The sequence below is a fragment of the Plectrocnemia conspersa genome, unplaced genomic scaffold, assembly GCF_051122295.1.
Source record: "Plectrocnemia conspersa isolate PC_06_02 unplaced genomic scaffold, ASM5112229v1 ptg000009l, whole genome shotgun sequence".
Taxonomy (NCBI): domain Eukaryota; kingdom Metazoa; phylum Arthropoda; class Insecta; order Trichoptera; family Polycentropodidae; genus Plectrocnemia; species Plectrocnemia conspersa.
Window position 1 is genome coordinate 29,325,286 of NW_028277173.1, and position 14,157 is coordinate 29,339,442.

General features: G+C 35.1%; 1 protein-coding gene across 1 annotated transcript; it reads left to right on the top strand.

The window, feature by feature from the left end:
* The first annotated feature begins 1,754 nt into the window (after positions 1-1,754).
* Positions 1,755-13,809, top strand: svr (Carboxypeptidase D svr). The gene is made up of 16 exons (XM_088192634.1): positions 1,755-2,287; positions 3,038-3,273; positions 3,335-3,504; positions 6,670-6,866; positions 6,923-7,035; positions 7,097-7,200; positions 8,275-8,502; positions 9,635-9,826; positions 9,900-9,985; positions 10,049-10,249; positions 10,313-10,398; positions 10,806-11,129; positions 11,198-11,308; positions 11,541-12,367; positions 12,427-12,744; positions 12,809-13,809. The coding sequence occupies exons 1-16, from the start codon at positions 1,853-1,855 to the stop codon at positions 13,378-13,380; spliced, it is 4,200 nt and encodes a 1,399-aa protein (XP_088048760.1). The 5' UTR covers positions 1,755-1,852; the 3' UTR covers positions 13,381-13,809.
* The last annotated feature ends 348 nt before the right edge of the window (positions 13,810-14,157 follow it).

Below are 14,157 nucleotides of genomic sequence, written 5' to 3' on the forward strand. Positions count from 1 at the left end.
TTGATCTTTTCATTGTAAAAGGTGAGTAAAGTTTCCGTATGTCGTTTCGCTTTTATTCGGCCTTAAGCATTTATAAATCAGATTCGCAAACTGACTAATTTTAAATCTGAAATTAATTAATATAAAATTTCCGTGTCTAACTTGATAAATATAAAAGTAAATACTATTGTATTCCTAATAAATATTTTTTATCGTTTGGTGAGAGAATTAGAATGTAATGTAATCTTCACTTAAATTTTAAAATTGGTTATTTTGCTGAGAGAATTGGTCACATTCTTTATGTTTGGTGGTTAAAAGTGGTTCTACATCGAGCCCTATCATGAAGAAATTTCGTTCATTAGATACTCTTATCAGTAATAATTTTCAAGTCCAGATTTCGCATATCAATGTCAACTTTAATCTATTTGTTAGGGTCTTTTCTTTATTTATCCAAATAACTACTCAGATATTTGAAAAGCTTAACGTTAAGCTTACCAAGTCCACAGAGCGCTTATTTATTACTGTAAATTTTACTTTATTGATATTTATTCTTAGGCTGTTTTTTATTTGCATTGTCCAGAGATCTATGATGGTCGTCAACGGTCACAGCAAATATTGCCGTGGCATCAGCATAACGAATGTTGTTAATTGTCTCCCCGACGACTTTTATTCATTTTTGTTCCTGGAGTGCTTTTTTAAATATGGTTTCATAGTATAAATTGAAAGGAGTAGGAGAAAGAACACATCACTGTCTGACACCTCTCTGTTGGAACATATTCTGTTTGATATCTCTTAGCTGTTGCAATAGTATTTATTGAGTATATAGTTGACAAATTATGTTACATGATAATATATACATGTGAACTAAGCAACACCGGCCGTGGTCTCCCGTCGAGGTCCATCCAAAGAATGAACAGCCCTTTGCTGCCGTCGCGTCAGTGTTACCAGAGTGCCGCCAAGTTTTGGTCATAATGAATGTATAAATAAATATATAAACAGGTCCCTACAATATTCATGATCGGTTTCTTTCAAATCGCTTCTTTCATGCAACGCAATAGAAAAATATTTAAAAAAAGTTAATTGCATTTTTGCGGTTTTTTCAATTCGTCTTGTAATCGTACGAGTCAATATACTGATGTCCTTAATTAATTGCTTCTTATCGGGACACACTTCATCTATCACTTCAACCATCACGTTTTTTAAAAAATTTTAAATCATTTTTGCAACTTTGTAGCTAACACGTACAGTAGATTCGTTTTGAATACAGATGCTATTAAACCGTTTACTTTGATTTACTTGAAGGTAATCAAAATTTTCTTTTTCAAATATTTAAGTCCTCTCATCTTGTTAGTATCGAAAAAAATATTTTTTGCACAATAAATATATCCAAGTTTTCATCTTCTACGAACAAACCATCATATTTACTTTTAAGCGCAACAATCAGGGAGTCGCCACCATATTGAGAGTGGGAGAGTGGTACAGTATTTTTATTTAGCTAAATTTCACTAAACTACTGCGCTTTTATAAATTTTGGCCTTTTTCAAGAAGAACGTTGAGTTTGTCATTTCGTTGTTACTATAATATTATAATATATAACATTTGTTTTGGTAATAAAATTACGCGTGTATCGGGTTTTGTTTGTCATAGAGTTGCGTGTCAAATGCATAAAGTAATAAAATGTCTGGATTGCTAGGCATTCAGAATTTTTTTAATTTTTAAGTATTATTTGTAAAGATGTAAAAGTATGATGTAAAATGATTGAAAATTATATGGACAGTATTGGCGACGCTACGGCCAAGCGTCGAGTTAAAAAAGGTATTGTCACCTGAAGTGAGGATAGCTGGTTTCGCCAGCGGGTAGCGGTCGATCAATCATGGGTCCCGCGGGATTCCTAGCCTTGTCGTTCCTGTTCGTCTCGCTCGGGTCGGCGTCGAGCGAAACGGTCGAGCTGTCTTGGGAGAAGCCCAAATATGTCCACCACGACGAGCTGGCGGAGCTGTTCCGCCGGCTGGAGTCGGAACACCCGAACTTGGCTAAACTGCACACCGTCGGAAAGAGCGCGAAAATGCGCGAAATGTGGGTGCTCGAAATCAGCGCGGACGTCGGCGAGAGGGCTCTCGGCAAGCCCATGTTCAAATACGTGGCCAACATGCACGGAGACGAAGCGGTCGGCAGACAGCTCGTCATCTACTTGGCTCAGTACCTCCTGCTCAACTACGGCAAGGACCCCCGAATAACGAAATTGCTCGACGACGTAGACGTCTTCCTGATGCCGTCCATGAATCCGGACGGGTTCGAAAACTCGCAGGTGACTATATAAAAATAAATTCTTAATTAAACCAGTTACATGATCAACTTGTTATAGTTAATAATTCTGCATTCAATTCACGCATTAGGCAGATAATTTGCCTAATTCGCGAATCCAGCAACAAGCTTGCTATTTTCACGAATTGAATCTGACTATTGAAGTGGAAAGACTGCAGTTGCCATACTCCCTTAAATGTCAAGTAAATTTCTGTACTTTGTAATATCTTGCTTAAGGTGCCAATTATGATATTTGGGGGTCAATTAAAATTTTCGGTATGATAAAGTATTAATTTCATTTAATCTAATTTTTACTGAATTTATTAAAATATTACCAACTATTCTCACCCGGTGAATGTGCAGAAACATCCGTGAAGCTGCAATCCTAATTTGAACCACTTTCCTTTCCATGAAAGGAATCGGAACGATGAATCTCTTTTATTTGATTCTCTGGATTTTCTGTGCTCGTCTGACCTGTATAAAATTGGACGATTGGTTACAGCAACCATCAAACAGTAAAATTTGGCTTTTCAATATTGTAATTGACTCAAAGGACAGTTTTGACATAATAATTTTTATAAATATTTTCACTATAAAAACTGACTAAAAAACTACTAAATGAGCGATGAAAAGTTCCATGAAATCCAATCGACGATTATGAATATATCTTTTAAATGGTGCTTTTTTTGGCATGCTACTGTATGTGAAACAGGGGAAATCTAAGAGTTATATCATTAAGCACTGGACGTTTCAGGAAGGACTGTGTGAATCTCTGCCCGCTTTCGCTGGTCGAAACAACATCAACAGGATCGATCTGAACAGAAACTTTCCCGATCAGTTTGATCGCATTCAGAGAGGAAGGAACCTGATGCACGGCCGTCAACCTGAGACTAAGAGGATGATGGGCTGGATTATGAGCCAGCCTTTCGTGCTGTCGGGCAACTTGCACGGCGGCGCCGTCGTGGCCAGTTATCCGTACGACGATTCTAAGTATGTCTACGAGACTGTTTTCTATATTTTTAGATCGATTCTATAATGATTTACGTTTCAGTTCCGGACGAGACTGTTGCATGGAAAGTGCGACACCAGACAACGCTCTGTTTCGTCATTTGGCAATGACGTACGCTTCTCGTCATCCAGTTATGAAGGGAGGCGATTCTTGTCCGCCGGAAAAATTCAAAAACGGTATCACAAACGGAGCCTTTTGGTATGAAGTGAAAGGTATGCATTTCATTTAGTAAATGACAATAAGTCAATTACACTAATATTCATCTTAAAAAGATAGTCAAGAATATTAAGGGTGAACTCATATTTCAAGATAATCGACATATGGTAGTGTCGGTTTATTGAGTGGTGGGAGTATGGGAAAGTTTGCCTTTTTTTGATATTTTTCTTATCAGGATTATAGAAGTTTAAGAAAAACGAAATTTTCCTTTATTTTTAAAGTAACATTAGAGTTTTCAACAAATCTACAATGATGTGACAATAATTAAGAATTATATAGCTACCTAATATATTCGCATTGACTTATTATGTAATTAAATTATGTCGACACATATCTAATTATAATGTAATTTATAAAAATATTAATTTCACCAAAAGTAGATCTACCTGCAACTTTTTTGTATGCGCTTATCGCTCATAATTTGTTTTAACTTCAACACTATAATCAATATGAAAATTTGCATATATTACTATTATATTAATTTAAAACAATTTGAACTTCAAAGAAGGATAAGCTTTCTCAAAAAATGTTTTTTATGCATGTTTATGTTACAGTGAATGTGTATTACCAGTGAAAATATATTTTTACTGGCATTTCAGTAAAATCTGTATATATTTTTACAAGTGAAAATATAATTTCACTGACAATTTCAATCCGAGTTATTTAAGTCAACTAATTATCAGAATAGTGCTCATTATTAATAAAAATGCTTTTTCTATTTTTCAAACCCAATACACGGACTATACAATTTTACCGATGTACTTAAAAATAAATATTATAAAACTAACTATAGCCCACCACCACCCTGATAAATTTCGTTTAAAAAATAGTTGTAGGTCGACACATCACACACGATAAGGCGAAGTACAAATAGTTCAAATCAAACCTAACCTAAATATATTAACCAAACTCAACTCGACCTAATGAAAGTTCTAAACCTAACTATAGTTTTTACACTATCATTAGATCAAGTTGGATTCGATTAATTCATTTGGGTTGGAACAGCAAATAGTTGTTTCGCAACTTAAAATTGAGTTTTAACCACAGTAGGCCAACACAATCTGTTAATGTCGTCATCTTCCAAAAGTTTGTGTAATGTTGATCTGATTTTTTCGGACAGGAAATTCCAGACAAAAAATATTTTTATAATTATATAAAAATATTGACGTAAACATGTGGATTGTTTAACCTCCGAGTTCAATGTGCAATTATAATAAAATAAAATTTCAACTATGAATTTTTAATGTTAGAGTTCAATCTATCAGTAATTTTATATGATATGATTTATCTATATAATGTTTTCGCGTATTATGTAGTTTTTTCCTATTCCAATTATACACACATGTGTTGCTTTGTAACTCATCGTTACTGTTATTTTATTACTACATTCACATAATCACAAAATTGTCAAATCCATTTATTTTTTTTAAATACAAAAGAAAGAAAGAATTACAATATTACAAGTATACAATTATTTTACATCACATTATGAGCTTAAAGCTTAAATTTTGCCAAACAAACGATAAATGAAATTTGCGCATAAAATAAAAACTTAATCGGTCGGTGAAAAAACTGCGACGATGAAACGTCATAGATGGTTTATTTTATCGCTCCATTTTAAATTTCATTAAAAGCGGATCAATATTTACAGAAATATTAAAAAAAAATCATATGTATATGACGGATAAAATGGCATACTAAGAAATTAAATACTAGGGATTGCAATACCGGTAGTAACGGTATTGAGGCAGAATTGTGCCTTCGATACTACCGGTATTACAAAATTAAATACCGGTAGTATTGAAAATATTTTTTTTAAATCTCAATGGCTTAAAACTACGAAAACGATGATGCCCGTATTGATTGAAAGCAAAAGTGTGGAATATAATGATGCTCATTGTATGGGATTAACCTTAGTAGTTTTATCAGGGTAGGATATAAAAGTAGAATAATGTTATCCCTTTTAGTCCACGATGGCCAAAATATCGGCCTATTATTTATGCGAAAAATCTCTCCGGTTGATTTTTCGTCAAAAATTTTTGAAATTTAATTTAATATGTTTAATATTTTTGTATATGCGCGACATGTTAACATAAAAGGATTACATTTGCTTTATCTCAGGCAAATATAACAGTACCTAACAGCTCCAAGTATTTTTGATAATTAACAAAAATTGACTGCACCCTTTTTATGATAGGGTTGGCTGGCGAAGCGAAACAAAAGTAGGTATTGCATACACGAAATTCTTTCTACCAATTGTACATTTTTATTTCAATTCAGCCATATTTTTACCTGAATAGTACACGAAATATGCTTCACTAAACGTTAGTGTTAAATATTAGCAATATTTATATTCATTGGGAAATAATGACATTTAATTTTTTTCTGTTATCAATTCATAGTTGTACTAGATGCTATAATTAAAGTGTGTTGCAGGATTTTTCTTTTAATCAAACTTGATTTATAATATATTTTTTTAAATACAGTCAAACTCCCTATAGCGTAGAGATTGAGACTTTGTTATAGGAATACTACGTTATATAAGGGACTAAAATTTGAGGTTAGGTTCATTCAACTGTATTTTGTGAATTTAACGAAATCAGCAAATCAAACTTTTTTCCCATTTTTATGTATTAAATGACCTTGTATTTAAATTGTAAACAAGAGCACATGCCCTATGTTCTTATTGCGACACGCGCGCGAAGAATGTCCTTGATTTTGCGAGTGCCTGACAAATAAACTAGTGTAAATAAATCACATTTCAGTCACAAAAATATCACAATCATTAATCATATAAATATGTTTTTTTGCAATACTGGTAGTCACTGTTTTTTCTTTCCCTGATTTTTTCAATCCCTGAAGTTAACCGATGTTCAATACGTTAATTGAAAGTTAAACAATCCATATGTTAACGTATTTTTTTTTGTATGATTTTAAAAATAATTTAGGAATAATCAGTGTCTGCAAAAATCTTGTCACCGAATCATATGTAACAATACAGTTCACTGATATTAATCAGTGCAATTATAATTGGTATATATATATCATTTGATTCACTGGCCTAGTTAGTAAAATTATATTTATACTAGTGAAAATATAAATATTAATTTTATGTCAGAAAAAAATTAACAATTATTTTACAGTTCGATCGTTATTTTCAGGCGGTATGCAAGACTTCAATTATGTGCATTCCAATTGCTTCGACGTTACATTCGAGTTGTCTTGCTGCAAGTATCCAAACGCATCTCAACTCGAATCCGAATGGAATCTCAATAAAGAATCTCTGATATCGTTCATCGAACAAACTCGAATAGGCGTCAAAGGGTTGGTCTTGGACGAAAACAATAATCCTATTGAGGTAAGTTTATAATTTAATACTTTCGCTGTTCAAAATAAAAAATACTCTTCTTCTAGGATGCCACAATACACGTAGACGGAATAGATCATCCCGTCAGAACAACCGAGAGAGGCGAGTTCTGGCGATTGCTATTACCCGGAGAGTATTCGATATACGCCGACGCGTTTGGGTACGATATTATATTATTTTCATTAAATTAATACCGATTCTAATCAATCCGCACATTTCAGATACAAAAAAATGAACAAAAAGATAAACATCAACGTACCTGAAAGTAATGATAATACTCTTACCGTTAATATCACGCTAGAAACAAACCCGGTGGCTCCTTCAGGTAATTAACTTCGTTTCGACGCAACTTCGTTTATATATGTATGTAGTTTTTATGGTACTTTAAGTTAATTCTGTGATTATAAAAATTTGGTTAGTTTTAATCGGTTGTCGAAAACTGTGATATTAATTTGTTAAACGATAAAGACTGTAAGTTGCTTTCGAGACGCTTGTTATACACTGGTGGCTTTTTATTAACACTTCAGCATGACTACCCAATATGCGTACGTAAAAATCGCACATTTCTCTAACGATGTTCTTTAATCATGTTTAGCGCTTTTCGTCAATCTCAATGTCGTGTCAGTCTAATTAAATGTAATCATGACAATTGTGTAACGAGTAGGTTAAATGTAATATGCAATAATTTCAATTGTGATAAAATTTTAAAAATAAACTATTATCGATCTAGGATGTATCATTTCCCTTTATTGCATCCATAACCTCTCATTTTTCTGTACATTACTAACACTCTAAAGCACACTGTTTGGATTTATACAACTTTAAAGACTGGTGTATGAAAAATATATTATTTTAGCTAGTTATTCTAGGTCGTTTCTAACTGCAGTATTAACGAATTTTGTATATTTTAGTGTAACGAAGGATAGATGTTTGGGTTTGCATTTTATTTTAAATTAAAATAATTAAATCACAGATTACGTTAAATTTTCCTTAACAATTTGGGTATTGGAGGGAGTAATGTTTTTTTCATTTGTGTATCATAAGTCTGTATCATTTAGTATCCATCTTGTTGCATAATTTAATCGGAATAGCGCCTAGTAAATGTCATTGGAAAGTTTTTACATCTGCATAAATGAACATTACAGACGATGTATCAGGATCGGTGCACTGGCAGGAAACAGACACGTATCGTTTAATCTGCGGATGCTTCGTAGTGCTTCACATAAAACGTCTTACGATGCATGTGTAATACGTCCGTCGCTTTAGTTTTGCAATGTATATATTTTAACGTTTGTTTTGTATAATACACCAGTTGTGAACAGTAAAATGCAACAGGTCACGCACACTAAACGGTCTTTGGCTTTTAACGTTCTCGCGTCTAACAAAAACGATCCCTCAGGTGCGTATCGAAGATTAGAGAAAGTCCTGCGCTCAGCCGACGACGAATACGGCTTTGTCATTCCGCCCACGTTCGAAAATCACAATTTTACGTCCATGGAAGAGTTCCTGCGAAAGCTGGCCGTCAATTATCCCAACATCACATCGCTGAAGAGCATCGGCAAATCCGTGCAAGGCAGAGATCTGTACGTGATCGAGATAACCAAAGATCCCGGTATCCACGTTCCTGGTGAGCTATTATTTTTCAAATACTAAAATGTAACGACAGTGTTCATTATTAAACTTGATGGTTTTATGAAGATTATAAATTTATTTTAATGAGAAGTAAAAAACAAAATAAACACATAATCGACTTGTCATATTTCTGCATGACCATGAGCAGTATTGCCAGAATTTTAAAAGGAAATATTATTACTTTTGAATTAAAAAGAGCAATAAAAGAAATTGGTCAAAACTTAAAATTATCTAGAATCTGAAATGCTTTATTTTTATTTAAAATTAATATTTATAAAGAAATTTAATAGCATCTTAAACTTATATCGTCGGTGGGTTATAACAGCTAATGTGGGCCAAAATAAATTAATAACATGATTTATGGCTGTCTTGATTTAAAAAATAACGGTGTCATTTGTGTGTACAGAAAACGCTTTAATCTCTATTCAAAGGAAAAAATAAAATAAACATTCATCCCATTTATGGCAACACAATAAACTTTAGTTTTTGCGAATAGATAAACATTAGAGAGGTAGACTTTACCTGTTCTCTAAATTACCATAAACATGAAGGGTAGGTACTACTTGACCCGTCGGTTAAGTGTTAAATTATTGGATACATTTTAAATAGCAGACCTTATTCGCATATTTGTTTTTAATAAATTTCATCACTTGTAATTTATGCAAATAGTATTACAATAACAGTTGAATAAACTTTTTAATGTTAAAATATTCATATGAAGCTACTTTTTATAAACTTTACTACGAGTAATATAAATTGGCGAGGTTGTTTTTGAGATACAGTGAACCCCCCAATAACACGGTAAATTGGATACGTGCTACTTGGGTGCATTTAATGACTAGAAAATATTCATATAATTTTTTACAATACATACGTACGAATCAGGTGTGTGTGGTGAGGTATTCTCCCTTTGCACGTCCCCAATTTACCGTGTTATTGGGGGTCTACTGTCCATAAGGATTTAATTTAATTATATTTTTCAATAGAAAATTAAAATTGAATATTTTGATATAGTATTAAAAGTAATGATATATAAATCTTTGTGGCAAAAATTGTGCTACTGAAGAATTTGCCTCGAGGTATGGATGAAGAATCGTTTTAATGAATGTAAATATCATTAATAACAGGCAAACCGGAATTTAAGTACATAGCCAACATGCACGGAAACGAAGCCGTTGGTAAAGAAATGCTTCTACTCTTATCCAAGTACTTGTGTGAAAACTACCTAAAAAACGATCGCGTCACTTGGCTGCTCAACAACACCAGGATTCACATATTACCGTCTATGAATCCGGACGGATATGAAGCATCTCGAATCGGTTAGTATTGAATAGTCAATGTTACATATTCTATCATATAGAAATTAAAATATACTGTTCGTTACGATGACAGGCGACGCCGACGGTCTTCACGGACGAACCAATTACAATAAGGTGGACTTGAACAGGAACTTCCCGGATCAATACGGCGAGACGGAAGTATGTTTTAATTTAAATTAAAATGTGAATGATAGATACATATTTGTCGAATGCATTTTTTAGTTAAATAAAATCCAAGAACCCGAAACGGAAGCTGTTATGAAGTGGTCCAAGTCCGTTCCGTTCGTACTTTCGGCTAATTTGCACGGAGGTGCTCTCGTCGCTAACTATCCTTACGACGACAATCAAATTCAAAGGAACGGCGTTCCCAATACCACTCCCGATAATGCGCTCTTCGTGCACTTGGCTCAAGTGTATTCTGACGTAAGTATCAAGAATCAAATTGTTAAGCATTAGAAAGTATCCGAATCGATCATTTGTTCGTAGACTCATAATACGATGCACTTTGGACGCCCTTGTGTTTCGACGCCGATGCAAAAGTTTAAAGGAGGGATTGTAAATGGAGCAGGATGGTAAGTTAATATTTGTTTACTTTTAAATTTTTAGTGTAACACCGTAAAATTATTTCATTTATTGATTGTTTATACGCTAAACAAATTTAATCAAAACATACATATAAAATATAACATAAACAGAATATAAAAAAGGCTAATATTATAATTTCACCTTACCACACAATTACGCGGGTCACCACAATCTAACCTAATTAAATGATAGACACAAGCGCACATGAAGAACTTGATTTCAATTATATACTCTGTTATTCCAGATGTTACAGAGCAGCGATTTAAATTTTTTTGTATTGTGCGTGTTCATTACACCTGTACTAATACATAATTTTCAATGAATTTCTTTGGAATTTTCTACTTGATTAGATTAGAACCGCACAATAGCGTATTAAAACTTAATCAATTTTTAGGTATAGCGTAGCTGGAGGCATGCAAGACTGGAACTATTTGCAGACCAACGATTTCGAGCTGACCCTTGAATTGGGTTGTTATAAATTCCCTAACGCTGCGCAACTTCCGCGGTATTGGATGGAAAATAAAGAAGCTCTTCTTACGTATATGGAGCAAGTTCACAAAGGCGTTCACGGGTTCGTCCGTAGTTCGATCGGACACGGAATTCCAAACGCCGTTATACACGTCCACGGAATAGATCATACAGTAACCGCAGCCGAAAACGGTGATTTTTGGAGACTCCTCTTACCTGGAACTTATAACGTGACCGTGGCTGCGAGAAAGTATATAAAATCTTCCATATACGAATCTGCTATTTATTCTAAGTTTAATCTAAATTATATCGTTTTAGGTATGAAAGTCTTACAGTTGAGCTCGTTGTACCTCCGGAGGGTTCGTTGAGCTACAACTTCACTCTGATGGCCGACGACCCTCAACATTGGTCCAGTGCTTACGATTTTAGGTAATTTATATTTTAATTTAATAAATTTAGTAGTACAGTAGACCCCTAATAACACGGTAAATCGGGGACGTGCTATTTGGGTTCCCGTTGCTTTATGTGTGAGCGAGCCAAAGGGAGGATATCTCACCGTACGTGTATTGTATTTTCTAGTCCCTAAATAGCACGTTCCCAATTTATCGTGTTATTGGGGGGTATAATATTTGATTTAATTGTTATGTGTAATATATTATAGGGTGATAGAGAACGTCGTGGGGACAAAGTATCATTCGGAGTTGGAAATGAAGAAAGAATTATCCGATCTTGAAAGAAAGCATCCGAGAATTGTGGAGTTCCAGTCTGGCGATAACGAAGTCAACATGCAGATTCCGTCGTTGAAGATGACGGAAGACGTCGGCTCGCCGGAAGAACTCAAATTCCACGTTGCGATTATAAGCAATCTTTACGGTTCTCAGCCTTTGGGTCAAGAGGTTCTTTTAAATTTTGCTCGTCATATATCGACCGCTTATTCGATAGGCGAACCGATTCACAAGAGACTGTTGCAAAACGTCGTCTTGCATTTTATTCCGAATCTGGATCCGGCTTACCCGCAGGTATTGGAGCGATTCGATCAACGAAACGGCTGCGATATAAAATCGCCGGTCGAAGAATTCGGAGATAAGTTGCTGAATCATTTCAAGTACGACCACGATCCGAACAGCAGATCCAAAACTATGATGTTCGAGCTTATGCTGAGGTGGCAGAAGTTCGATTTGATTCTGGAACTGGGCAGCGGGAACACCGATGTCACTTACCCGGAAGTCTCCAAGTTTATATACGACAAGTTCTCTGACACGTATCAAAGAAACAGGAAGTATAGCACCGGAAGCGAATGCTCTCGGAAGTTAGCCTACGAAAACCTCAAGCACGAACAGCTCATTGATCTGCTATGCGAAAAGTTTCAAGTGCCTATGTTTTCGATCGGATTGGACTGCTGCAAAATGCCTCCCGAAGATACGATAGGGCAAGTCTGGAGGGACAATTTGCACAGCATCATGGAGTTCGTGAGCTTGGCTAACATGGGTGAGTTATATATTTTTTTTATTTTGCCAATTCACGTCTGATTATGTTTGCTTTCGTAGGAATCCAAGGTTATGTCTCGAACGAGCTATCGTCTCCGATGCGAAACGCTACAGTGAAAGTAATCGGAGCCGATAAAACTTACAAGGTGACTCTTAACATGGCATTTTACAAGATCATGTTACCGCCGGGCACGTATAGCGTCCGAGTGGAATGTCACGGATATTCGAGCCAAACAATGGAGGTCATCGTCGTACAGAACGAAATTACCAATAAGAATGTAAAACTGATCAAAGAGGTTCTAATAGGAGAATCATCGATGAACAACCAAAGCGGTCCTATTTCTGGCAATGCTCATTCTTCTTACAGAAAAATCTCAGGTACGTAATAAATCTCTTTAAATCTTCGGGAATACTATAATAATAATAACCAATCATATTTCAGGTTATATACTGACCGAAGACAATTCTCCACTGGCAAACGTAGAAGTAAAACTAGTAGAGAAATTTTTGAACGTGTCGGCCTTCTCTAAAAACGACGGGTCTTTTGTGATGACTATTCCGCCGTCTTATCCCGTGAACACGGCTGTGATTAACGCGGGAACCTTTGGATTTTTGTATGAGTTAAAGAAAGTCTCCATCGGAGATAAACTCCCGCCTGTCATGTTCAAACTGAAGCGCGACGAGCGCGTAATGGGAATGCCGCGTCTTCTGTTCGTCATATTAGCCGGATGTCTCGGAGTGGCCATGGTAGCTTGTGCGGCGTGTTGCTACTCTTGCTGCTCGCAAAAAGCCAACGCTCGCGATAAGTACTCCTTCAAAGTGCTGCAGCCCAAGGACAGGAAGCTGTTCGACGAAGAAGACGGAGAAGACGTTAAACTGTTCAAGGATTCCAACGAAGACGCCTTGAGTAAGCCGTATTACGACGATGAAGACATTCCGATGTCGGATACGGACAGCGACGACGATATCGTGCTGATGAACGCGAACAACAGGGATTGGCGACCCATCTCCTAAATCCGTCGATGTGATATATAAAAATTCATTCCATTTATACTGTTCTCATTTTGAACTGACTCGCTGATGTGATAATCGGATTACCAAAGTCGGAGAATCTATTTTCGAGGTGCTAAGCGACAATAACGAAGTACAGATCTAAGTGTATCTTATAACAAACACTAGGCTTCCATTCCTTTATAAGTATTAATGTTGTTAAAAAATGTCACAAATATATATTTATCTGTTTATTTAGCATAAGTAGGGTAGAAACGGCACATTGTACATACTATGATCAAATTTAAAAAAATAATAATTAAGTAAATTTTCAACTATTTTTGATAGTTGCATATATGGCGTTGATAATAGAGGTTGTGAAACTGTTTTGGATATGAAATATGATATTATTTTTGCAATGTAACCGAGAACAATAAAAATAAACTTATACAACTCGTCGTTTTACTGCTTAGAAGTTGAACGCGCCCTTTCGGTGTCACAGAACTAGGACAGGTTTTCAAAGCGAGCCGATTATTGGATTAAGGAATCCGAAGAAAGCCGACCTTGTACGACTGGAAGCCCGTCAGTGCTCCAATTGCAATATTAATAGTTCCGATGCAATATTTATTATTTTAAATTACAATAAACATGTTTTGCGTCAACGAAACTATGCGTCACTGTTTTCTATAAAATAATATCTACAGTAAACATATACAAAGAATTAAACATTGACCCTTCATTGTTTGTATAGATAATACAAATGATGTCACTTTTGCATTTTCAATTATCATATAATAAACA

What these genes read in the sequence shown, in the direction of transcription:
- svr (XM_088192634.1), top strand. Translation starts at nt 1,853, where the DNA reads ATGGGTCCCGCGGGATTCCTAGCCTTGTCGTTCCTGTTCGTCTCGCTC. An exon ending in ATATACGCCGACGCGTTTGG is followed by an intron (nt 7,036 to 7,096) that starts GTACGATATTAT and finishes CGCACATTTCAG; the next exon opens with ATACAAAAAAATGAACAAAA. An exon ending in AAACCCGGTGGCTCCTTCAG is followed by an intron (nt 7,201 to 8,274) that starts GTAATTAACTTC and finishes ACGATCCCTCAG; the next exon opens with GTGCGTATCGAAGATTAGAG.